We start from the raw sequence: 26,459 nt of genomic DNA on the forward strand, positions 1-26,459 counted from the left end.
CCAATTGCCATGGAATACAATAAAGTTTATTTTCTAGGTTCCGATGAAGCTGCACCGGAGACACAGGATACAGGATCTTAGACTTCTAAGAGTGGATTAAAAATATTCCTATCTCTTCAGATATTTATTTTCTGTCTGTGTTCCTTAGTCTTGAAAACAAGAATATTTGTAGACTTGTAGAACAAAAGATCTTTGATTGCTCAAGGTTAACGTTCCCAAATTCACCTTTAAAACGTCCAACATTGTAAAGTTATGAATACAGGACAGTTAGCAAGATGCATTTTGGACGCTAGAGGGCACTAGTATTTCCCCAGGTGGAAAAGGAATAAAGTACATGGATTATTTTAATATCCTGTTTGAATGGATTAACCGGATACTAGTGGCCACTTCCATTTATTTTTATGAAATGATTAGAAGGTGTGTTTATTTATACTTTAACCTCTAATCTCATATCCTAAATCACATGAGATTGTAAATGTTACTTCCTACTGCATCAGGCTCATATTGGTTATTCTTTTGTTTATTACTAGAAATAAGTATTCATATCCATTCTTGTTCTAGAAAGCATTCTAGAATAAATTCAGGAAACAGAATATAACACAATAAGAAGTATTGATTATATGTGATGGAAAAGGTAAAAAGAATGCATAGAATATCAGAGCGAAGGTCAATTTAAACATAAACATCTTCCATCAAGTTCTAAATATTTGCTAGGCATGGACTGAACATCTGTCTCTAAGACACTGAGATAGGAAATATGGCACTTATGAACATGTCACCATCTGAAAGCATGTTTCCAAGGGCTACAGTGCATGAACTGATATATCACTAAAGGAGAATATTTAGATGCCTAGAATGGACTTCCATTAACGTATTACAAAGTAACCAGATTTAGTAGTGCATATTTGTATTCCCTACACTGAGGAAACAGAGCAGGATTGCCACAAGGTCCAGGCAAGCCTTGTCCACCTAATGAGGTCCAAGTCAGTCAGACCCCGTTTCAAAATCAAGAACAAACAATACCCTACCCACAAATAAATATATGGGTAAAACCATACATATTCTTATGCTGAAGCTCTTATAGAATCATAAAATAATAAGCTTATGGGCAAAACGACTGGAAGAAAATTACAAAACATTTTAACGATAATCATTTGTATGTAATATGTGAGTGTGGGAATGTCCATGCCACAACAAGGATATGGAAGTCAGAGGACAATTTTTTTGAAAGTTGTAGGTTCTGGAGATGGAACAGGTCAAAAGGCTCACAGGACAAGTGCTTTGACCCTACTGCCTTGCTCTGGCATCACAAAACAGGACCTTACCATTATCAGTAACAATTAGATTTAACAACTGATGTTTGGCTGAAATTACATTACCGCTAAAAATGTGAATATGAAGTTCATTGCTTATATTCACTTAGCTCACTGCATTTCCATTAGCGTGACTTGCTATCATTTGTTTTCATTTACTCAATAAAAAAATCTAACTATTTAAATACTGTCTGGAGCAAAAACACTGCTGTAAACATTAATAGAAACCTGGGTCCAAAATGTCTCTTAGCATCTGTTTGGCTATGAGACACTCATCCAGATGATGGGATTCCCATAAAATTCCAAGGCTATTTTTTTTTCATTTTGGTCATCTGAAAACAAACAAACAAAAACAAGGTACTGGGCTGGCAAGATGGTTCAGTAGGCATTTCCTTCCAAAGTAGATATTCATACATATATATGCAAAATAAGCAAGTGCAAATAAACAAAATGAAGGGAAGTAACTGTTGGTTAAGCGGTGTCTCTCGTGGCTGGCCTCCGCCCACGGCGACCATGCTGATGGAGGAGAGTGCTCGATGTATTGGTGAGACGGAAGAGTCACGAGCCACAGTTACCTTTCTAGAGCTTTATTGGGAGAGGGAGACAGACAGAGAGAGAGAGAGAGAGAGAGAGAGAGAGAGAGAGAGAGAGAGGCTGGGGGGGATACGGAAGGAGAGAGTGCGGAAAAGGAGAGAACACACAGAGGGCACGTCTACTTTTTAAGCTGGAACGCTGGTGCTGGTGACATAAGGTGATTAAGGACAGAATCCTTACATCCCAGACTTTCGCTTATTATAAAAAAAGCAGGTAGATGGGAATAGGGGCATCGTTTCTCTCAAAAACTGCTTCCAGCTGACTTTTGGACGTCGGTTGGCTCTGGGGGAATGGAGAAGGGGAGTCTTCCGAGGTAGACAGGCGTTGTGGGATGCTGTCTGTCATACGTTTTCTCTGGAGACATGTATCCCTCTTGGCTGTGGCTGGGAACTTTCTGTTTGACAAGATGTTGGTGACACAGAAAAAAGTTTAGAGAGAAAAGAATCATTATTATTTTATGTTGGCATTTATCTGAGGTAGATATGGCCTGTCCAGATGGATTTTGAAACATGTTAAGTTTTATCAGAGACAGATTAATTTAAAGCACCTGTTTCCTTTACTAGTTTGGCATCCAGGAGACAGGTGATCAATTGTTAAAAGCATCTCACAGTAATAGATGTTTACATTAAAGTCTTTTTGTAGCACCCAGATGCTTTTGGGTCTGGGGATATAAATACCTTTTAGCTGTTACAGTTTCTTACTTGATGATCTCTGGACTCTGGTTCTGTGGTAGTCCTGTATCATTGGCTGAACAGTGAGTTAGAATGGGGCACTGGGAAGAGAAAAGCTCGTGGTGCATGAGAACTTATTTTTTTGGAATTAGGGACAAGGCAAAGATCAGGGCCCTGTCTGTATGCACGTGAGAAACACAGGCAGTGGATCTGAAGTGAGACAACGAGCTCTTATCTTAGCTGGAAATCTTTTTCATTAAGTAACTCTGAAAGTGCAATTAAATCTGGTGAGGTGGGTAAGACTGTCCTCTGTACCCAACAATAAAGGAGAGGTGGCATCCCAAAACTCCCAGGACTGAGTCAGTGGTTTTGGTGTCCAGGAGGAAAGAAATGGATCGCTTCCCTGCTGCGTTCTGGGTTCACTGTCATGTCTGTAGCCAAGCCTAGGTCTGCTAGAGGTCTTAGCTTGATGTACCCATGCGTCTTGGCGCCTGGGGGCAGTCAGCTGACTGGTTGTCTTTCTAGGCAGCACTTTTAACAAGGCTGTTGATGGCCTGGTAGGGCATTCGCTAGCCCGGGGCCTTTTTCCTCACTTAAAACAGGGACCCAACAGCTTTCGGGAGTCAGCAAGTGCCAGCACTTGGCAATTTAGTTTTTGGGCTTTTATCTCTTCCCTGGCACACCTTAAATGCCATAGATGACTCTTTTGCCTGTGGGGTCAGGAGCCTTGCTCTCCAGATGCTTAAGTTTTAGTCGGGGAGGTCTGGGGAACAAGAGACGGATTTTACTCCATGTCCTAAATTTTTTTTTTCCTGATGCTTGTTGGCTTAAAGACAGCTTTTGGAAGATCTGCCAGGAGGCAGACTATAAACCGATCCTTTTGGAAGACTTGTTTGAGGCTATAAGCTGATTTTTGCCTTAAGAGCCATCCTGACTACTGTAAACTTATCTGTATGGATCTTAGCCGCTACCAGACCTGTCTGTGTCTCTCAAGGCAGTTTGAGAATGAGTGGGTAGAGTTAAGGTGAGTTAGGACGAGCGTCAGTAGAAGCCGCCCAATCCTGCCCATTTGGGCCCACCCACTGCCGGCAGAAGTCAGACAGAAAAGGTTGCATGTGGCAGACGCAGAAGTGGGGAGGGAGAAGGGTTTAGAGCTTTAGCAGAAAGCTTGGGGATAAAGTAACTCTTTTATTTGCCTGTTAGCTGGCAGAAGTTCCCATGACACTGTTATGCGACCTGATTTATCAGTACCGTGAAGCTGTTATGCGGTCAAATTTACCGGTACCTGCCCCTTTGTTCTATGGCTTTTGCTCATTTGTTGGCAGAAGTTCCCGGGACACTGTTATGTGGCCAGATTTATCGGTACCCCCCCCGCCCCTATCTGCCAATGTAGGTAGTAAATATATCCGCCCCTTTGTCCCATGGCTGTAGCCGAGAGAAAAATAAAAAATTAAAATAACAAACCAGGATCAGACTCCAATCTCGGGCATCCCCAAGAGTGAAGAAGGATCTATGAATCAGCTCAAGTCACAGATCCTCTTCATCCAGGAATGGTGAGGGCTACAGCGGCTGTGCTGCAGTTGGTCCACGGTGGACCCGAGACAGCATTTACCCCCTTGTCAGGAGTGAAAATGTGCCTGCAGTTGCCAGCACAGTTCGAGGACAAACCTCCGGGGTGTCCGTCGCAAAGATAGCTCAGACTACAGCCTCAAGAACAGCAGACTCACTGTGGTGAAGAATCATGGTGGTAGCAGTAGTGATAGGTGTGTGGGGGTCCAGCGGAGGCGAGGGACACGTGTGCGCTTGCAGTCTCACGGTCTTGCTGGATGGGGGAGGAGGCGGCAAGCGGCAGCGGTCACAGCAGGTCCTTGGTGGTCTATCCGAGTCTGAACGGCACCAAATGTTGGTTAAGCGGTGGTGCTCATGGCTGGCCGATGCCTGCGGCGGCCATGCCAATGGAAGAGAGTGCTGGATGTATGGTTGACAGAAGAGTCATGAGCCATAGTTACCTTTCTAGAGCTTTATTGGGAGAGGGAGAGAGAGAGAGAGAGAGAGAGAGAGAGAGAGAGAGAGAGAGAGAATTTTTCCTTTTGTCAGGACACAGGGTGGCGCCAAGAGGTGGGATCAGAATATTAACATAGGCACTGGACAGGTAATGTTGGAAATGAGTCCGCTGAGTCAGAAAATAAATGTGTGTCTTCAACATGTCAAGAAGGACTGTACTCCATAGGTCAGTGGCTAACATCACAGTTAACTGTGGAAATTGAAAGCCTTGTGCACAATCAGACAAGGATGGCCACTCTTGTCCCTTCTCAACACACTTACAGTACAGCAATCAGGAAAGGTACAAGCAAACAGGTATCCAGATGAGGAAGGAGAAATTAAAATGCCCTGTCGGTAGATGGTATTATCTTAGATATGGAAAATCTTAAAGATGGGATCAAAAGCCTGTTAGAAGCAGTGAAATTCAGTAGCCTTGGATGCTTACAACCAACACACAAAAGCCAATAGCATTTTTATTCACCAATGATAAACTCCTCAAAAGAAATCAAGAGGATAATCTTACTTGTAATAGCTAAGTTAACATGCTAGCCGGGTGTGGTGGCACACACCTTTAGCTCAGCACTTGGAGGCAAAGGCAGGAGGATCTATCTACATGAGTTCAAGTCCACCTGGTCTACAAATCAAGTTCCAAGAAAGCAAGGACTACACAGAGAAACTCTGTCTTGAAAAAGCAAAAAAAAAAAAAAAAAAAAAAAAAGCAAAAAATAAAATAAAATGCTTAGAAATAAATTAACTTTACAAAGGTGATACTGTAAACTATAAAACAGATTTTTTAAAAAAAAACCCTGAAGAAATAAACAGAGATAAACAGAGACAGTGTTTGACTTAATCTAGGAGGGCATTCTGTGTGTGTGCATTGGAAGAGGTAATGCTGTAAATATATACTATGTAAAACAACCAGCAGATCCAATGCTGTCTCTTGAAAAATTCTTGCTGGGTGGTGGTGGCACACACTTTTAATTCCAGTGCTCCGGAGGCAGAGTCAGGAGGATCTTTGTCAGTTCCAGGCCAGCCTGGATACAGAGTGAGTTCCAGAACAGCCAAGTCTAAACAGTGAAACCTGTCTCAAAAAAATCAAAAACCAAAAATAATAAATAAATAAAAAAAACAAAAGACCCTAAATTGCCAAAGTAATCTTGAACAAAAAGAAGCTGTACACATGACACACCACTGACTTCAAAGCATAGTACAAAGCTATGGTAATCAAAATAGCATGATCTCGGCATTAAAAACAGACAAGTAGACCAATGGAACAAGGAGAGCAGAAATAAATCTACTTGTGATAAACTTATTATTTGGAAAACCCTAGGGAAAGGATAGTCTGTTCTATGAATCTTATGGGAAAAACTGAATACCCACTTGTACAAGAATGAATCCATATTTCACACTGTATTAAAAATGAACTGGATTAAATATCTGTGGTAGTTTTAAAGAAAATGTCCCCCAAAGAAAGTGGCACCATTAGAGGTGTGGCTTTGTTAAAGTAGGGATGGCCTTGTTGGAGGAAGTGTGTCACAGTGGAGGCAGGCTTTGAGGTGTTTTGCTTAAGCTTTGCTTAGTGTTGCCTGAAAGACGTAGGATTCTCAGCTACTACTCCAGCACCACATCTGCCTGCATGCCACCATGCTCCCCATCATGATGATGATGGACTGAACCTCTGAAACTGTAAGTGAGCCACCCCAACTAAATGTTTTCTTTATAAGAGTTTCTGTGGTTATGTTTCCTCACAGCAATAAAAAACAAACAAACAAACAAAAACCCCTAAGACAATATCTAAACGTAAGACCTGAAAATGCAAATTAGTAGAAAAAAAACCCAAGCAGAAAGCCTCATGACATTGGCCTGGGCAGTGGTTTTTATTTTTATTGTGTATAACCCAGAAATTTAGGCAAGAAAAGCAAAACAGACAAATAGGATTATATAAAAATAAAATGCTCTGAAAGGCTAGAAAAACAACACTGAAGAGACAACCTGTGGAATGGAAGAGAATATTTACAAACCCATACATCTGGTAAGCTGCCATTACCCAATGTGTTCAAGGAACTCAATAGTGAAAAACCCTAACAAAGTTATAAACTGGAAAAAGGGCAGGAAAAAGCAAACACTCCTGAGACATTGCGGTGGTTTGAAATAAAATGGCCCCCAAAGGCAGTGGCACTATGAAGAGGTGTGGCCTTGTTGGAGGAAGTGTGTCACTGTGGGGGTGGGCTTTGAGGTTTCCTATGCTTGGAATACTGCTCAGTGAGCCAGTAAACTTCCTGTTGCCTCTGAGTCAAGATGTAGGACTCTCAGCTCCAGCACCACATCTGCCTGCAGGCTGCCATGCCCCCATCCTGATGATAATAAGCTGAACCTCTGAAACGGTAAGCAAGCCACCTCAATTAAATGTTTTTATTTATGAGTTATCGTAGGCATGGTGTCTCTTCACAGCAATAAGAATTGTAACTAAGACGGACATATAAAAAAGATAAAAATCACTAGCAATCAGAAAAATGTAAATTAAAACCACACGGAGATATCATAGCCTAACATCTATCTGAGCGGCTATTATTATAACAAGTTTTGACAAGGGAATGGAGAAAAGGGCATTCATGCATATTGTTGGTGGGAATAGACATTGGGGGCAGCCATTATGGAAAACAAAATTCAAGTTCCTCAAAAAATAGAAATTCCACATGATTCAGTGATTTCATTTTAGTGTATACATACAAAAGAAGTGAGATGAGTGTGTTGGAGAGACAGGTACATGTACCCCTATTTTCATTGTCAAATGACCCATGGCAGTCAGGAGGCATACCTAACCCAAGTACCCATCACTGAAGGAATGGGTAAAGAAAAATGTGGCATATTTGCATAGCATACTACTACTCATCCTCAGAGAGAGAGAGAGAGAGAGAGAGAGAGAGAGAGAGAGAGAGAGAGAGAGAGAGAGAGAGAGATAATAGGTTGGAGTGAGAGTTTAGGCCCTGAGTTGATACCCAGAACACACATAAAAAACAAAGGTGTGTAGCCAGGTGGTGGTAGCACATGCCTTTAATCCCAGCTCTTGGGAGGCAGAGCCAGATGGATCTCTGTGAGTTTGAGGCCAGCCTGGTCTACAGAGCTAGTTCCAGGACAGGCACCAAAACTACACAGAGAAACCCTGTCTCGGAAAACAAAACAAAACCAAACCAAAACAAACCAAACCAAACCAAACCAAAAACTCCCAAAACACAGGTGTGGTAGTGCATGCTCATAGTCCCAGTGCTGGGAAATGAAGACAGGCAGGTCCCTGGGGCTTTCTAGCCAGCTATCATCATCAACCTGGTGAGCTCCAGGCCAATGGGAGACCCTGTCTCAAAAACAAGGCCTGTGGCAACTGAGAAACAATGTCTGAGACTGACCTGTGGCCTCCATACGTGTGTGCACCCTGCCCACACGACTTTGAACATACAATAAATACAAATTAAAAAAAGAAGGAACTGTCACTTGTGGCAGCATACCTAACCTGGAGGACACTACATTAAGTGAAATACATCAGAAAGAAAAATCCTGCAAGATCTCATGTGTAGAGTTTTAAAAAGGTTAATCTTAGAAAGAAGAAGAGGGTGGAAAGGTGGTTGTTGGGGGTGGGAAAATACAAAATGGAAAGCAAATACTCAGAGTCATGGCAAATACACCCAGGAGTTTTCATGAGGGGCTCCCACTGGTCAAATCAGGGGCAACTTGATTAAACTGAACAGTGACAGTGCTGAATTAGGGTATTACTGGAAGAAAAAGAAAAGTCAATATCGATAATAATTGATATAAAGAGAAGGAAAAGCTAGCAAATTTCAGTAAAGTGTAAGCAATTACAAAATATAGAAGCATGTGGGTATATACTATATTCCAGCTCAGCAAGAATTTTTTTTTTGATGTCTAGTATGAGGTAAGAACCCAAACTGTTTTCTTTCCCCAAAGAGAAATCAAAATTTCCACAGAAATTAAAGTGCATGCTAATGTAGATAGGGGAGTGTAAACTTCTGGGGAACACAGACTGTATTATGGTCGCAGCTTTATTCTTAGTGGAGTACCTACCCAGCATATGAATTGCTGGTCCAATTAATGACTCAGAAAATGTTAGTTGAGCTGGAGAGATGGTTTCATGTTACTGCTTTTTACATAGGACCCAAGTTTGATTCCTAGCACCCACATTTGGGGGCTCACTACCTTCTATAACTCCAACTTCAGACGAATCTGGACTTCCTGGTCACCTGTACAGAACACACACACACACACACACACACACACACACACACACACACACACACACACACACAAAACTTGAAACAGTGTTTGTTTAGGAGACTTGGAGCAGCTGGCTTATCTATGGTGTTCTCTTGGTTTATTTTATAATTTATTGTAGGTTTGTGAGATATAAGCACCTGGTGGACTCATTTAAGAATTTTTTTTTAAAAAAAATTTTATTAAAGGAAAATGCGTGAGCATGTTCACAAGCCAAGGAAGGAGTTATTGGGAAAGATTTGGTTGATGAGACACTGCAAGCCCCCAGGGATATAAGGCTGGACAGATAAAGCTGAGAAAGAAAAAGCAATGATCTATGAAGGAGGGAGGCAGGCCCAGACAGGTGTGGTTGCAGGTAGACGTGTGGTGGAGGTGATTAGGTTAAGGGATGCACCCATGGTAGTTCATGGTATAGATGAAACTCTCAGGGGAAAAAGACAGCCCGGGAGTGGCTAGGCAAAGCTGTAATGAATGTCAAACGCGGCGAGAGGGCGCTGAGGACAAGAATCAAGGGCCCGGCGAAGGATCGGGACCAGGAGTTGCAGCAGCCCCTAGCTTCAGGGTTTGGTGGTACTTTCCAGCGCTGAAAAGAACAACTGGGGAAAGCTGGGTGGGATCTGCCAAAATTCTTGAGGAACAGGATCCACAGAATCAAAGTCAAAAGACACCACCCTCCAGAGTCCTTTCAAAGCTCCCCCGCTAATCCCTCACTGAAAACATGAGCAGGTTTTAGCTTGTTTTCTACTTTTAATTGCACAGCCCTTTTGGGCAGGACAAAAATAACGGGTCATGTTCATACCAAGCTGAGCAAGTCGGGGCTTGATAACTTTATCTGTCACACAAACCCGAATTAAAAAAAAAAACCAACAAAAAACTATAGCGTCAACATGACTTGGGTCAGGCTCTGTGCCGACTGCTTTACATGCACTGTTTTTACCTAACTTTCAAAAGAACAACAACCACAAACAAACAAACAAAAACCACGGAGTGAATGCTGCCTTTAATTTAACCGGCCTTTACCCACCCGAAGTCTGAGGCCTAGAGAAATAAGCAATTTGTCCGAAGTCACAGGGTTGCTTTTAGCGGAGTCCTGAGAAAGCATCCCGAAAGCCATCCATCCATCCACCCACCTCTTCGCTCTAGGCTACTCAGGTGAACGCCGGTCCAAGGGAGCTCGCGGGTAGCGGTCCCTTATTGAGAGTGCTCACAGTGTTGAACACTTACGGTAACGGCGGTCCGGCTGACGTCGGGTGCCCCGCGCGTCACCCTGTGACCCGCACGCGTGATGCTCACGTGCACCGTCGTCCTCCCGCTTCCTTCGGGAAGGCTGAAGCAGCCTTAAGTCCACCGAGGCTGGGGGGGGGGGGGGGAGTCTGGGACGATACTCTCCGGGTTGGATTCCTTCTGCCTGAACATCTGATCGGAAGGCCCGGAGGGCGGGGAGGCGTGGGCGGGGCCGGACCTCAGAGCAGGTTTCTGATTGGCTGGGAGGGGGGATCGGGCGGAGCCTGGCGGCGGTGGGCGGAAGCGAGAAGCCGCAGCTACCGCGTAAAGCCTTTGGCTTCTTGGAGCAACCGCCCGCCGCCTGGGAAAGCCGGCGCTGCTCCTGGCGGCGGCTTCGGGCCGAGCGGGGTGAAGCGGAGGCCGGGGTGGCGGGAGGCCGGCGGGGCCGGGGCGGGAGGCGAAGGTAAGGGAGGCAGCGTGGCGTGGGCCGGCGGGGCCCCGCAGTGGGAGGAAGGCCGGCGTGGGACGCCGAGCAGGGCGGGAGGGATGGCGAGGGCCCGAGCGAGGCTCCGCGGCCGAGGCTCGCCCAGGGGGCTCCTGAATGCCTGCTGGCCCTGTGTGGTGGGACAGGGTGGGAGCTGGCCGGGCCACCTCCTGCAGAGGCTTCCTTGGCACACCGGGAGTTCTCTTGCTCCTCTGTTTCCCTAGTGCCCGAACTTGTTTCGGAGGTGGACCGTCTTCTTTTCCTCTGAGCGGGTGAGCTCAGTCTCGGGGGGTGGTGCAGCCCCAGGCTGGGAAAAGAAAGTTCAGACCCACAGACACCATTCCAAACTTGGCGTGTGTCCATCAGCTTGAACGCTCGTTTCTGACTTTGAGGTTCTTTCGCTTCGACTTTGTGTTTTTTTGAGGAAGAGACTTGGTTTCCCAGCCAGCAGTCGATCCCCCTTTCCCAAGAAAGGATGGAAATGAAACTTTTGATGGATGCGCTTAGGAATTTAGGGTCGTCTGTCCTATTCAGGTTCTTAAGACATCCAGGGCAGGTGCAAATTCTGTACAAAGCAGGTTATTGCTGTGTCTCTTGTGTGTTATGTGTTGAATGATAAAGGTTGATTCATTCGGTGCATCTTGTGTTGGTTTTATTGACAGAAGAGGTAGGCGCCTAGCAAATCACCCCGTCTTGTTTCCCATTTATTTGAATCTTTCTGCCTCTCCTGTACTACTACTTTTCCTGTCACTCCCCAGGAAGAGGGAGGGAAGGAGGGAGGGACTCTTAGGTTTTTTTTTCTCTTAGGTTCAGACTTGTGACAAAGACAAAGGTCAGGCCTTTTTTGAGAAGCAAGACTAATTTCCTGAGGTTTTTTTTTTTTTTTTTCTCCTTTCTCTCCCTCTTTCTTCCTTTTTCTGGAAAAGTTACAGGGATCACACAGTGGTTTTCCTTTAGTGTTTCTGTTGTGCACGGGTCAAAAATGAACAAAAACCTTTTCTTGATGGGAGCGACCATCATTCATATTCAACTGTCCTGCGTTAATAGATAACGTTTGACTAGGCTGACACTTGGATTTTCACCTAAAGCTTTTATATGAGCTGATGCATCAAGTTATTTTCTACACTTTAATAAGTGGACGCGTTTACTGATTTGCTTCACCAAGATACTGTGTAGCAAGTCTGCATATACCATGCTCTCCTTGCAGTAAAAAAAGAGACACGTAGTTGGTGACACTGCAGAAGTCGTTGGATAAGTAGGTTAATATTTCTAATTATGCATGCAGAAAAAGCCATGCTTTACAGCATAAACAGTTATTATGCTGCTAAAAATCAGAGTTGTAATTTTTTTGGATGCTGGTGGCATGTAATTATTAAGATTAATTCTATGTGATTATATTTATGTTTTGGAGACGGCACTTGGTCCTGTGCTTTCATGCTAATTTTTACCTTCATATTTCCAAAGCTTATTGAAAGTTGTGGCTATAGACAACTTTTAGAAGTAATTCTAAGACTCCTTCGCCAGATGTGTCAACGTGCTTTTGTTGGTACTTTAGTGGAATTGGAATAGGCTGTGTTTAGAAACACGAGGGTTTTTAGTGCCATCACATCCTTCCCTCTGGTGGTCTTTAAGACAAAACCAAACCAAACCTTGAGTTTTTATTTGATCAGTCACCATCTTAACCCTTTATGGTGGAGCATCAATTATTATGATAGTTGTATTGGCTGCTCTTGTATCAACTTGACACTAGCTAGAGTCTTCTGAAAGGAGGGAACCTCACTTGAAAAATGCTTCCATAAGATGGGCCTTTGGCAAGCCTGTAGGGCATTTTTTAGTGATTGATGGGGAAGGGCCAGCCCATTGTGGGTGGTGCCATTCCTGGGCTGGTGGTCCTGATTTCTATAAGAAAGCATGCAGCCTGAGCAAGCCTTGGTGAGCTCACAAGTAAACTGTTCTTCCTCATGGCCTCTGCATCAGTTCCTGTCTCCAGGTCCCTGCCCTGCTGACCACCTTTGGTGGTGATGAACAATGGTGTGGAACCTTTCTGCCCCAAGTTACTTTGGTCATGGTGTCATCATAGCAGTAGTAACCCTAACTAAGACAGTACCTCGTGTCATCTCCCCAGTGGAACATGATATTGGAGGTTCCTTCCCTGGCCTCCCTCTTTTCCCTGCCTCTTCCTTCCCCTACTCCATTGCGGTTCTCTACTCCTTTCTCCCCCATCCCTTCCAATAAGTGCTTGTTGGCACAATCTCAGCCAAACTAGTGGTTTCATTTCTGCTTTAATTTACTAATCAGTAGTATTAATAATCTGGGGAAATCTTGAATGTTAAGAGGACACAGCTAGAATTGGAAGTGTGAAGAGCTACAAAAATAATTTTGATCACTAGCAGACAGTTGAGAATTTTGTAGCAGGACTTGGCGTATAGTCACAGGTCTATTACTGACCGGGCTCTGATCCACCCAAAGAAGATTGCTTTAGGTTTGGTGTACCTTAGTTGCTGCAGCTGTTGAACGCAATAATAAGGCTAACTTATGTGACTTCCAGAGTACTGAGGAAATAAAATGAACTGATAGGATTTTGAAGGAGAAAACCTTTTAGAAGTGTGTGATGTCCGTCTTTGTATAGATTATAACCTGTAGCATCCCAATGGCTAACACACCAGAGGATACTTGTCTTTAAATTTTCACTCTAAAGCGGGGGAAAGCCTCAGTGCCTTTCTGTGACTTTCATTTGGTGATTAAACTTAACTGCTTTGACCAATTACGGTTTTTTGGTTATTTAGAGACAGAAATACCTTTAAGAAGGTCATTACCTTAATATCTTTGGAGTTTAGGCTTAAAGTGGGGGAGATGTGGGAATCCCAAGTTCATGTCTATGAGGGCAGAACGGACAGCTTTTTGATCGAATACTTGTCACATGCACTGCCAGAGCTAATTGCTCAGATTTCGTAGAGATGTCATAAGAGGTGACTGATTTTCTTTTCTTGAGATACGTAAGTAAAATAAGGCTGAATAGTTTATGTTATATAAAGTCAGTTTCCCCTATAACTTTAAAAGGCTATTAAGTATTGTTTTTTCCCCCCCATAAAAACCACACACACACACACACACACACACACACACACACACACACACACACACAAACACACACGATATAAACGATGGGAAAATTTTTTGTCTGCTCACATTTATGCCTTACCTGCAAAGTTTTAATTAACTTTAATTGTAAAAATAATTAGAATGGTAATCTTTGAAATTAGGTTGGCCCGTATAGCCATAGTTTTAAGTGTGGAGGCTGTTTTCATCTAGACCTCAGTGTTTTTAATCCTGAATTTGGATATGTGGAAATAGATTTCATTACTCTTTGGTGTTTATTGACATGAATTATCACACCGTTGGGCTGTGTGGGTATTTGCCTGTTCTTCGGACAGTGTCTAAGGACCTTTCATGTTTTTCCCTCCTTCGTTCTAGACTCATGAAATGGCCACAGATGATAAGAGGTCCCCGACACTGGACTCTGCTAATGATTTGCCTCGCTCCCCCACTAGTCCTTCTCATCTCACTCACTTTAAACCCTTGACTCCTGACCAGGATGAGCCCCCCTTCAAGTCAGCATATAGTTCTTTTGTAAATCTTTTCCGTTTTAACAAAGGTAAGGTTTAGTTCTACAAATCAGAAAATGCGGTTTTGATTCTCTGCATTCAGTGTTGTGCTGTGTTGTTACAAGGAAGTGAAATGTTAACAAGGTGGTAGCTTTAACCACAGGTCACTAAATCTTCAGAAGGAAAAGGTGGCATTTCATTGTAATCTGATTAATTATTTGTGTGAATTGAATTTAAAAAGGTTGAAGGCTTCTTTTTGGTTTTTCGTGACAAAGTTTCTCTGTGTAGCTTTGGAACCTGTCCTGGAACTCGCTCTGTAGACCAGGCTGGCCTCAAACTCACCTGCCTCTGCCTCCCAGAGTGCTGGGACTAGAGGTATGTGCCACCACCACCCAGCTGAAGGAGGTCCTTTTAAAAGAGAAAGCAGTTTTTCCACATTTTTTTCTGTTAATATGCTTCAACTTTATACCTTTACAAAATGAAACTTATTTTGAGGAAGGTGTTAATAACAAAAAGATTTTAATTAAGGAAATAAAATTAAACAGCAGTGCATGGTTTATATGTTTAACAAATTAGAAGCTGTCAGCAGGCCTGTTGAGATTTAACACTCATTGGATTAAGTTGTAAATGATAGCAAATGAACAATTAATTTAAAAATGAGTTCTTGAATAGTATATTATTTATTTTTTACCAGGAAGAATTAAAAAAAAATAGCCATATATTGCCCTTAATTTGCCCCCCTCCCCTTTTTTTTCTGTTGCAACAAGGGTCCAGTTTTTAGCCCATGCTGAAACTCACTATGTAGCTCTGACTAGCCTTGGTCCTGAGAGCTAGGATTACAGGCCTGAGTTACCATGCCTGATTCATTTGTCTTTATTGTTTAAGTGTGCTAGGCAGCAGTTTTCATTGGTGGGTTGCGACCCCTTTTTGGGTTCGCATATCAGATAACCTACGTATCAGCTATTTATGTTATGATTCATGACAGTAGCACAGTTACAGTTCTGAAGTAGCAACAGAATAATTTTATGGTAGGTGGTCAACACAGCATGAGGAGCTGTGTTAAGCATTGTGAAGGTTGAGGACCACTGTGTTTGAAGGTAATCCCCATTTTAAGGAATTTGGTGGGGTTTGATAGTTTCACTCAGTAGAATTTTTTTTTTCCACTTAACTTTCTTTTTTTCTTTTTTTTTAGATAGGTCTGTAGACCAGGCTGGCCTCAAACTCACAGAGATCTGCCTGCCTCTGCTTCCCAAGTGCTAGGAGTAAAGGTATGTGCCACCACACCTGGCCTTCAGTAGAAATTTTAATAGTACAACCTGAATTTTATTAACAGTTTTGTTTAACGGGCTGTAAAAGCTGTTAACACATTTTTAAAGATAGTGATGTTTCTATTTTAAAAAGCAAGCTTTACTTTTTAAGAATAGGTTTAGATTTATGGAAAAATTGAGAAGATATTTGTGTTCCTATATGCCCCATACTGTTTCTTCTAGTATTGATACTTAACATTAGCATGGTAATTTGTTATAATTAATGAACCACTGTTGGTATATTTTGTTAGCTACTGTATGTATTCAGATTTCTTTAGATTCTGTGTAATGGATTCCATCCAAGATAACATTTTACATTTAGTTGTTGTAAGACAATAAATAGTCTTTATTTATTTAGGAAGGTTTAGGAAATAGCTACTAAGCTGGGCACTGTTTGAGCAATACAGAATGATCTCTCCCGTAAACTTATCAAAAAGGCCAAGGTTCTGTGTGAGGCTTGTATTCTGTTTCTTTTAGTATGTTTGCAAAATATCAAATGTAAAGCAGAGCATATAGTTCATGTATACGAAAGGTATGATTGGAATGTAATTTCATTCTGGTTTTTGACCTTTATTTAAAAATTAAAAAGATTTATTTTTATTTTTATGTATATACTTGAGTTTTGTGTATATGTCTGAGTGCCTGAGGAGGTGAGAAGGGGGCTATGGTTATGAGCTGCCTGACAGGGGAGTTGGGAACTGAACAAAGGCTTCAAGAGCAGTATGCCCTCAGTTATCTGTCACCTTCTTGTTGAACTCTGAGCCTTAGCTTTTCAAGTAATACCAAATTTCCTTTGTCACAGAGAGAGGAGAAGGGGGCCAAGGAGAGCAGCAATCTCCGAGTGCAAGTTGGTCCAGCCCTCAGATCCCTTCGAGGACACAGTCTGTGAGGTCGCCCGTCCCTTATAAAAAGCAGCTTAATGAGGAGCTTCAGCGGCGCTCTTCAGTGTTAGGTAAAGCAGCTAGCTGTCTTGTCCTCTGTGTGTGAATTTTCATCATGTGTTTCTAGGTCAGATACTGACAGTTTTCCTGTTACTTGGAGTAGTCAAGTATTCTTTAGACTAACTAAAACTTACTTAGGTAACAAAAGAATTTTTCAACCTGAAACATTCTTCATCATGTCATTAAACTTTGATTATGCAAGCACTGATGTCCTGACTGAATTTTGATGAATTGCTTGCTTGGGTTTCAGCGGAGAACACTTTGCCACATCCCCAGGAGAGCACAGGTTAGTTCCAACTTTACAGGTGGATTCTGCACCTATTCTTGGGATGCTAATGAAGTGTGACGTGCATGCCACTGGCTGCAGAACACTGCCAACTCCACTGGTGGGCTGCTGATTGCTCTTGGCCTGTCTTTGTTGGGGTGCACACTGTCAGTGTGGATACACTGCTTCTCTTGCCTGCTTGTTTTCCATCTTGTTCCACCTCATTCATTTTCATGCTCTTCTGGCGGGTGTGGGCTGGGAATCTGTGTCTCTGTTGGGACTAGCGGTGGTTTATGCTTTCTGTTAGATTGTTAAGCTCAGTGAAGTAGTTGGCTTAACTGGAGGCGGTGGAAGAAGGGCAGTGGCAGTGGTTCCATGGAGAGCAGAGGCTGTAGTATTGGGAATCAAGTGTCCCTAAACTCCTGTCTGTCCTGTCGGGCACTGACTTCCATAAGGTGCTTGGGCAAACAATAGTTGTGTAGTAGTGGTTGGCAGAAGGATGTTTTATTGCTTTTTGAGACTGGAAGGTGGAGGAAGTAGAAATAGAAGAGGAGCTTTTGCTGAAGGGCTAGAACAAAGCTGGCTGTGTCACTTCCACAGGTTTCCTAGGGCAGCCACCTCTGCCCAGCTTACATCGTTTTGAAAGAAAGAGTTGGGAGATGGGGGCAGAGGATTTTCTTTTCATTCCAGATTACCCAAGTTTAACCTTAACCTTATTAAAATCCCCTTAAACCTGACCCATGGCTTAGGAGGATGAGGCAGGAGGATTGAAAATTCAAAGCCAGCCAGTGTAGGTTCCATGGTGAGACTCTATCTTAGGGGAGGAAGCAGAAACAAGTTACAGGAACAAACCTGACTGACCCATGGCAACACTGGGCTCTATTTGAGGACGCTTTTCTGATCAGATTCTATGCTGAATTAAAACATTATTGTCTGAAAGCTTTCATTTATTTCCTTCTTGTTGAACTCCGCATTTAGTTTTCACATAATGCCAAGCTAAAATGGGCCAAAGAGCAGTCTCTGAATTTCTTCACTTGTGAAATTGAGGAGTTGGACTAGAATTCTTATAGTCTTGTAGGGGTTGTAGAGTTGTAGCTTACCAAAATTTGCTTCTGTTGTGGTAAATTTGAACTGTTTATCCATAGGCAGAGCTTGGATGGCCTCCTTCACTGTGGTTTTCACATTCCTTAGTGTCCATCAAGTCCACTTGCTTCTTGGATTTTACTTGGAGGCCCTTGAACTTCAGAAGCTTGGGACTGTTTAGTTCAATATGTTTTTCCCTCACTATGTGTCTAATTCTACAGTTTGGTGGTTCTCCTGTCTTAGGGAAGTTACTTGATTTGCTAGAATCCATTTTACAGATGCAGCAGCTAATGGTATTTGTGTAAGGGCAAGGATCTTTTCTTTCTCCGAGGTCAAGCAGGGTCTCCCTGCTTATTCTTTCCCAGATGAGAATATTGATATTCTTTTCTCTTCCAAGCAGCTAAATGCAAAGGACTTCACACCTTACCGGCTGTGCCAGGGAGCACCACCATTATGATTCTTACAGCTTTGTGTCTCCTTTTAGAATTTATAATCATGGAGAGGTTTTTAATTGTTGTTTAAGACTCAAAACAAATTTAGTTGTTGTAATACATGTTTGTAAACAGTACATCTGAGATCTATGCTGCAATTAAGATAGATACAGTTTAGATGAGGTGTTATTTTAATGATTAAACTGCTTTAATTCTTGATGCGTTTGTATTTATACAGCAGCCTCTTGTTCTTTGCAATCCCTCTCTCCCTCTCTTGCTCCCCCCAAAAAACTAGTAGAAAACTAGCAAATGGTAAGATAGATTCAGGATGGGATACTTTCCATTTTATAGTAATTGATCTTCTCTGTAGGGCATACCTTTTAGATCCCCAAGTAGATGCTTAGAGCCATAGGCACTTTCAAAGCCATAATATATGACTTTTTTCCACTATTGAAACCTATGATAAGGTTTAATTTATAAATTAGACCAAGAGATTAATAATAGTAATGCTAAACTAGCACAATTGTAACAATGTAGTAAAGTCATCTGAATGTGATCTGTTTCTGCTGAGCTAAGACATGTTAATGTTTTCAGACTGTATGACTGAGGGTAACTGAAACCTTGGGAAATAAAACTGAGATAGGGAGGGGTTATGTAAGTTGCGGGGGACTCCACAGGTTGTTAGGTTAATGTGCTTAAGCTAATAAGGAAGTTCATCTTTTTTTGTCAAGCCACTTTCATTTTCCTGAGGGTTTGAAACTCTTGTAGAATAGATAGAAACTTCGTTTGTGATTTTTGTCTAAAATAAGAAGAGAATAGGTGCAGCTATGGTAATTGTACTCCATTCTGGTCACAAAGCTAGAATTTGGGCTTCTTTTATTATCAGTAGACTTGGTTTCATATTGTTATTTCAAATGTAAGTGATCCCTTGGAGTGTGGAATCGCAGGGTTGAGAAGGTGGTGGGTGCAGATGTTGGTGTGGGTTGGGGGAGAGTTGGGTTGAAGCTTTGGCAGTTTTCATTTGCTTGGACATTGGTCATATATTGTTGTCCTGGTTGTAAAGCCTGCTGGGATCCTTGGAGGGCTGGTCTATAAAACTTTGTGATGATCTGCTATGGAACAGATCAGTTTGGTCCTATTCCTTACCTATTTGACTTTTAGACCAAGTTAAATTAACTCTCTGGGGTTACTTTTCCTTCTGCTCAATGTCTGCCAGGTGTTTGTTACGTATTTGCTTGGGAAAAAAGTGTGCAAGAAATCATTAATGAGTTCTGGGCATGTAAGTGATGCTTCCATTTCAACCTTCAAAACCATTAATCATTTCTTAACTGTTCAAGTGTTCATTAATCATTTCAGATAGTTCTTAGTACTTAACTACATGTAAAATAGTAGTTTGTGTCTAATAAGACATACTTGAAACAACTTATTACTCTTGATAAAGATCAGTTTTAATTCTCAATCAGTGTTAGTGGCTGGGACAACACATGTTTGCTAACAATAGGGGATGATTTGTATTATATCACACCCAAACATACACAGACATAATGTTTGCTATGGTTACTAGAAACTTAAAAAAATCATTATTTTTTTTAAAAATCTGAATCAGACTCAAGAAGGAAAGCAGAACCAGCCTTTGGAGGTCATGACCCACGTACAGCTGTTCAGCTTCGAAGCCTCAGCACAGTATTGAAGCGCCTCAAAGAAATCATGGAAGGGAAAAGCCAGGTACTGTAGTGGCCTTGGGAGAGTTGTATTAAGCACTCATGGAGATCATGTCATACTCACTGACAACGGCATCATGTCACTTAAATGAAAGGTCATTACTTCTGATTCTGAACACCAGAGTTATACACGTGAATTCTTAATTTTTTTAGTGTCGTCTATTCCTTCTTTTTTGTTCTTTTTATATTTTCAGTGTTTGCTTTTCAGACCAAGATGCTCACCTGTGGTTTTGTCAGCAAGCTTTATTATTTTTGTTCAAAAATAGGGTTCATGTTTTCCTTTGTCCCCATAGATGTCTGGTTGGACCTAGTACATTGTTTTTAGAAAGCCCTTCCTTCCTTCCTTCAGTGGTTACATTATAACTCATCATAATTCATACACTGTGCAAGCATGCCACTCTTCCCTGTACTATGGTTCCATTTTTTTTTCATGTTCTGTACTAATACTCTGCCTAGAGTTATTGTAGCTTTAGAATAAGTTCTGATAGCGGGTGATAGAAGTATGTCAGTTTTTTTTCTTCGAGATTGTCTTGGTCATTTTAACCTTTTGGCATTCCGTCTGAATTTTAGAACTGGCTTGTCATTTGCAAAAGACACCTTCTAAGATTTCATTTGTCACTCCAACTTCATGCTCATGATTTTGAAGAGCTGTCACACGCTCTTGTTGTTGTAGGACAGTGACCTGAAGCAGTACTGGATGCCAGACAGCCAGTGTAAGGAGTGTTACGACTGCAGTGAGAAGTTTACGACCTTCAGGCGCAGGCACCACTGCAGGTTGTGCGGGCAGATTTTCTGCAGCCGTTGTTGTAGCCAGGAAATCCCTGGCAAGTTTATGGGCTACACAGGTAAGTGTATTCCCTTAGCAGTGCCTAGTTAAAAGTCAGTTATGAAAGAGTTCAGTAGAAGACCAATGTTAAGCCATTTTTAAATTTTGGGTTTTATATCTATGGTAGCAGGGTGTAATAGAAAGAGAGACCGAGCTTTGATTTTAAGAACTTTATATTTGAATAGTGGAAGAGGTGAGAGTATTCATAAATAACTAGAGTGAAAACATAGATATGTAAAAATCTATAGCAGCATTAGAGGTTATTAGATAAGTCGATTTTAAATTTATATTTCTGTAGAGTTTTTATTCACAAAGTAAAGGTTGCCCTTGACTTACATCATAGTGTACTTTGGCAAATTGTATTTTTATTCGTATTATTTAATTGGGAATGTAGTGAAATTGTAGTAATGGAGAAAGATCAAGGACATTGAAACACGATGAGTGGAATTATGCAGTGATTTGGGAATGGAAGGTAAGACTGTTTGTTTTGTTTTACTAGTCTTAACCTTACAGTCTTCCTTTCTTAGCTGTTCAAGTGCTGAGTATACAGAGAAGCATCGCCACCCTGGCAGTTTAAAATTTTATTTACTTATTTGTTTGTTTGTTTATGGTGCTGGATATCAAACCCAGAGTCTTTTGCATGTTAAATAATCACTGTGCTACTGAGTTGTATCCCCAACTCAAAAGAACACTCTTAACATGTTTCTCAGGTTATACCAGTTTCTGTAAAGATCTTCCTTATTTTTCTTATTTTTTAAAAAGTTTATATGGATTGGTATTTTGCCTTCATGTATGTCTGTGTGAGGGTGTTGGATCTCCTGGAACTGGAGTCACGGACATTTGAGAGCTGCCATGTGGGTGCTAGGAAATGAACCCTGGTCCTCTGGAGGAACAGTCAGTACTCTTTAACCACTGTCCAGCCCAGTCTTCCTTATTTTTTATGTCTGTCTTCATAAACAATTCTCTTCTCTTAACTCTGTTCTTACTGCCAATTTGTACAGTTCATGAGCTGGGAATTTGAATCCTTAGGCTCACCCCTTTTCCTACTTTGTGTTGTACGTTTAGGAGCAGTGAATCTTATACTTGTTATTTTAACAGGAGGTTTGTCAAGTATTAACCTGGGCACTGTCAGTATTCAATTAAGATCTAGAGTTACTGTCTTGCAAGTCTTTATTGACCTAACACTTCCCTCAGTGTTCGTTTTACTGTTGGAAATACTCACTAATGTTTTTATTTTTCTTTAATTTTTAAAGATTTATTTATTTGCTTGCTTGCTTATTTATTTATTTATTTATTTATTTATTTATTTATTTATTTATTTATTTATTTATTTATTTATTTATGTGCACGAGTGTTTTGCCTGAAAGTATGATATATGTGCACTATGGGTATGCCTAATGTTCACAGAAGTCAGAAGGGGGCATTGGATCTCCTGGAATTGGAGTCATGAATGGTGCTGGGAATTGAACCTGGGTCCTCCTCAAGAGCAACAAAAGCTCTTAACCATCAAGTCATCTCTCCAGCCCTTTTCCTAATGCTTTTAAATTGAATCTAATTAGAGAACCAATTTCAGAAACTTCAGAGCCAATTCAGAAAACTTATCCCTAAGATCCTGTGTCTATAAAACTATTCTTGCACTGAATCAGTATAGTTAGGTTTCTCTAGAGAAGTGGAACCAATGGGTGTGGTGACAGGTTTACCTGTTGTCAAGGAATTGGCTCAAGTCCTTGTGCAGCTGGTAAGTCTGAAGTTAACCGGGTTAGTCAGCAGGGTGGAAACTAGGCTTTCCATCTTTCAGTGCTGAGACAGAGTTCCTTTTGCTGTTGGAAACTTCAGTCTTTGTACTCGAGGAAGCCTCAGTTGATTAGGATGAGAGTCATACGATGGATGGTTGTCTGCTGTCAAAGTCAACCATAAGTGTCATTAACACCGGAAAAACAACAAAACCACACGAGCTGCTAGTGTTTGAACAAAAGTTTGTTTAGTCAAATTGAACCTTAAGGTTAGTCCTTATAAGTGAAAAATATATGTTGGACACAATTACAGGCTAAGACTATGAATAAATGTAAAATATCTAGAATACTGATAGAAAAATCAATGAATTGGCCTGGTGATGGTACATGCCTTTAAGCCCAGCACTCAAGAGGCAGAGATAGATGGATCTCTCTGAGTTTGAAGCCAACCTGTCTATACAGTGAGACATTGTCTCAAAAAAATAGAAGGAAAATATTGCACAAATCCTAAATGGTCTTATAATAAAAACACAGAGCCAGATATCAGGATGAAAGCTGAAAGATTAGAGGAAACAAGCCTCTAGAGAAACTTCTTACCACTACCGAATCCTCAGGCCAGAAGGAGTGAGATTCTGTTTCCACGAATCCTCAAACTGAATGCCTCCGAGTCCTCAGATGAAAAGGGCCTAATTCCCATCTTCTTATGCCTTATATGCTTTTATCCACTCAGCCATTTCATTTCCTATCCCAACCTTTCTAGTGCTGGGATTAATGGCATGTGTGCTTCTCAAATACTGGGATTAAAGGTGTGTGCCACCACTGCCTGGTTCTGTTTCTCTCCTAGCCTAGATCAATCTCATGTAGCCCAATGTGGCCTTGAACTCACAGAGATCCAGATGGATCTCTGCCTTGGCCTCCAAAGTGCTAGGATTAAAGGTGTGTGCCACCACTGCCTGGCTTCTGTGTTTCTAGTGGCTGGCTCTGTCCTCTGATCTTCAGGCAAATTGATTTGTTAACGAGTAAAACAAAATATCACCACAGGAAAATCGTGAATTTTATACAGAATCAGTGAGAATTAAGCTGTAATTATTGGTTTTAATAGCAGTAATACCTGCATTTATCATGCAGTTTTTAAATTACATATATGTCAGTTACCTTCAGTGAACTATAAATTCTGTAATGGCAGGGATGTGTCTCATCAATCTTTGCCATTAAACAATTCTAGGCACGTGTTCATCCTTTGCTGATGAATGAACATTCTTCACAGAGTGAAAGCTTTTGTGGTTAGGCTTGAGGCTTGGCTTTGTTCTTGATTGGATAATTTTAGTTTCAATGGTTGACTGGCTAAGGTAGTTTATCATTTATAGTCTAACCTAGTCTTTGCTGTGGTAAAAATTGAAGGTCTTTCTGCAAAGAATAATTTCACTTCCTTAATGCAGTTAAGCTTTGGTCAGTAGTAGTGATTATCATAGCACTCTTATTTATCCTAGACTGAAGTTCACTTTATTTTGTTACTGTTTACTGAGTCCTATTTGAAGTGGGTATATTTGTCTTTATTGAGTTTTATATAAATTTCATCTACTAAAGTGTAATTTTAGGAATTAGTAAACTAGTGACTTTTTATTTTGATTACTATACATACATAATTTGATAAAATAGAATTATTATTATTATTATTATTGTCTTTTTATTTTTTGAGACAGGGTTTCTCTGTGTAGCTTTGGAGCCTTTCCCAGAACTCACTCTGTAGCCCAGGCTGGCCTCGAACTCACAGAGATCCGCCTGCTTCTGCCTCCTGAGTGCTAGGATTAAAGGCTTGTGCCACCACCACCCGACTGATAAAATAGAATTATAATAGTTATCTTAAAATGAGACAATAAAAGTAGTTTAGTAAACTTGGTAGTGGTTTATGGTAAAACATAGTACATTGAACTATTAGAAATATTTTTTGTGTCACTTCAGATTTTTAATATTAATGATAAAATATGGTTGAAGTGTAATTATTAAATAACATGCTATTTAGTGAACAGCTGTTTGTCTTGCTACTTAGTGGTAGGCTAAGTTCTGAGAAATGTATCCTTAGGAATTTTTCTTCTTGTGTGAACATCATAGAGTATACTTAGGATTAGCTAGATAGTAAGTTGCCTCCAGTGAACTATAAATTCTGTAATGGCAGGGAATGGTCTCCTCATTATTAGAACTAAAATTATCAAGTCAAGAAACAGAGCCAGGCCTGACCACAAATGCTTTCATTCTCTAAAGAACGTCCACCTGATGTGCCCCTTCTTTCTGGTGTTTGAGCCCCAGTACCATAGAGCCCCGGGTAGTTCTGAAAGCCTTATCCTCTTGTCTCTACCTACCAGAAGGCCTTATCACCCTGCCTCTGGGCACACGGTGTGTGCCACTCTGTGCAGCTTTCCTTTTGGTTAAGATGGTGCCATCGTGTTGCCAGGCTGTGTTTGTGTAGTCCTCCCAACTTAGTCTTCCAAACACCAACATGGCTCCTCAAAACAGTAAACTCTTACTTTGGTAAGTAGAAAAAAATGATCAAAAATACAACATAGTAAAGATAGAAACAAGTGACCTGGTTGTTTATCATCAAGTGCTATTTAGATTATGTGCTTTAGAGTATCATGACTTACAGATGAGTAAGTTTATTTAAATCAGCCTCGGCAGAAATGTGAATAATGTGCTACCCTGTGACACTATGATCACTGTTGGACCAGGCGATCTTCCAAAACCACTGTCGTGTGATGTGGTCTGTTGTTAACTGAAATGTCATGTGGCGCTTGGTGTACTTTGCCTCTTAGTACACCAGATTGTTATGGGATCACACCAAACAGTGTTTTATAAAAACAGAAGAAATGAAGGACTTTGGGACAGGACTATATCCTAAAAAGGTTTAAAAGTATTAAGAAATGCTGTTTGTCCTCCTAGGAACTATTTCTGTAGTGCTATAGATTGAACTCAGGGCCTCATGCATTCTAGGTAAGCACTCTTATCACCAAACCATACTCTTAGCTAGAACATTTCAGTTCTGTTTCACTATGAATATTTCTTCTAGTTTTAATCCTAAATATCACACTGTATGTAAGACCATTTTCCATTAGTTTTAAAAACTGTGCCCTAGTAGATGGAGGAAATCTTCCAAGACCCTATGCCTAGATGAAGAACTACATGGCTGCTGAGAGGGACAAGTATCTATACGTGTCTTCTCCAGGGACTGGCCCCTGATAGGTTATCCAGCCCCACGCAGTCAACCCTTAACACATACGAATGCATCAGACTGTATTTTTGTGTGTGCGGGTGTGTGCTTGTATGTCTGTGTGTATAACAGTAATTACAGAAGAGCTCGTGAATTTGAGAGGGGGTTGGGGGAAATAGGATGAGCTGAAGTGAAGAGAGGGAAGAGTGGAAATGATGTAAATACAGTACTCACCTATGAGATTCTCAAGAGTTTTTTTAGTTAAAAACATGAGCTCTATTGTGGAGACTAGTCTTCAGGGCTTCATGATAGGGACCTTAATGTTATTTCCTCCTTACTTGTTGCCTAGAGACAATAAGTTGTTTCTGTTGTGTTGGTTATTTACTATATTGAAATCTTTTCTCTTTGAAAGTCCTACCTCTGATAAATTCCTCATTGCATAGATAAAATTTTGAAAAAATATTCTAATAGCCATAATTTTCTGTTATTATTATTGGGTCAAATTTTCTTACCTGTTACAGATACTTGAAGTAATTGGGATGCTTGGATGAATTTACTGTAATAATAAATGTAACATGTACAGCAGACCCAGCCAAGTGTTTCACTTATTTGAAATGTCTTTTTGGTAGTCTTTACTTGAAAACACTTCCTTTTATTAAAGTACCTATTAACACAAAGATTTAAAATATTTTATTAAGTAAAATAATACCTTTCCTTATTACTTTTCCT

General features: G+C 41.1%; 1 protein-coding gene and 1 long non-coding RNA gene across 5 annotated transcripts in view; one reads left to right on the top strand and one right to left on the bottom strand.

The window, feature by feature from the left end:
* Positions 1 to 4: 4 nt before the first annotated feature.
* LOC128117617 (uncharacterized) lies at positions 5 to 10,252 on the bottom strand. Its single transcript, XR_008220850.1, has 2 exons — positions 10,036 to 10,252; positions 5 to 4,464 (listed from the first exon to the last, which is right to left on the bottom strand). It is a non-coding gene; the product is annotated as an uncharacterized LOC128117617 (long non-coding RNA).
* A 196-nt stretch (positions 10,253 to 10,448) lies between these two features.
* Positions 10,449 to 26,459, top strand: part of Pikfyve (phosphoinositide kinase, FYVE-type zinc finger containing) — a 94,252-nt gene continuing 78,241 nt past the window's right edge. For 2 of the 4 annotated variants that reach the window (XM_052749699.1, XM_052749701.1), the window contains exons 1-6: positions 10,455 to 10,592; positions 14,088 to 14,268; positions 16,328 to 16,477; positions 16,717 to 16,752; positions 19,852 to 19,970; positions 20,640 to 20,811. In XM_052749699.1, coding sequence (XP_052605659.1) covers positions 14,097 to 14,268; positions 16,328 to 16,477; positions 16,717 to 16,752; positions 19,852 to 19,970; positions 20,640 to 20,811 — 649 coding nt within the window. In that variant the 5' untranslated portion in view covers positions 10,455 to 10,592; positions 14,088 to 14,096. Of the gene's footprint in view, positions 10,593 to 14,087; positions 14,269 to 16,327; positions 16,478 to 16,716; positions 16,753 to 19,851; positions 19,971 to 20,639; positions 20,812 to 26,459 lie in introns of all 4 variants that reach the window. The other 2 variants (XM_052749702.1, XM_052749700.1) reach the window with 2 other exon arrangements.

This window comes from Peromyscus californicus, unplaced genomic scaffold (genome assembly GCF_007827085.1).
Source record: "Peromyscus californicus insignis strain IS unplaced genomic scaffold, ASM782708v3 Scaffold_21__1_contigs__length_65335640, whole genome shotgun sequence".
Classification (NCBI taxonomy): Eukaryota; Metazoa; Chordata; class Mammalia; order Rodentia; family Cricetidae; genus Peromyscus; species Peromyscus californicus.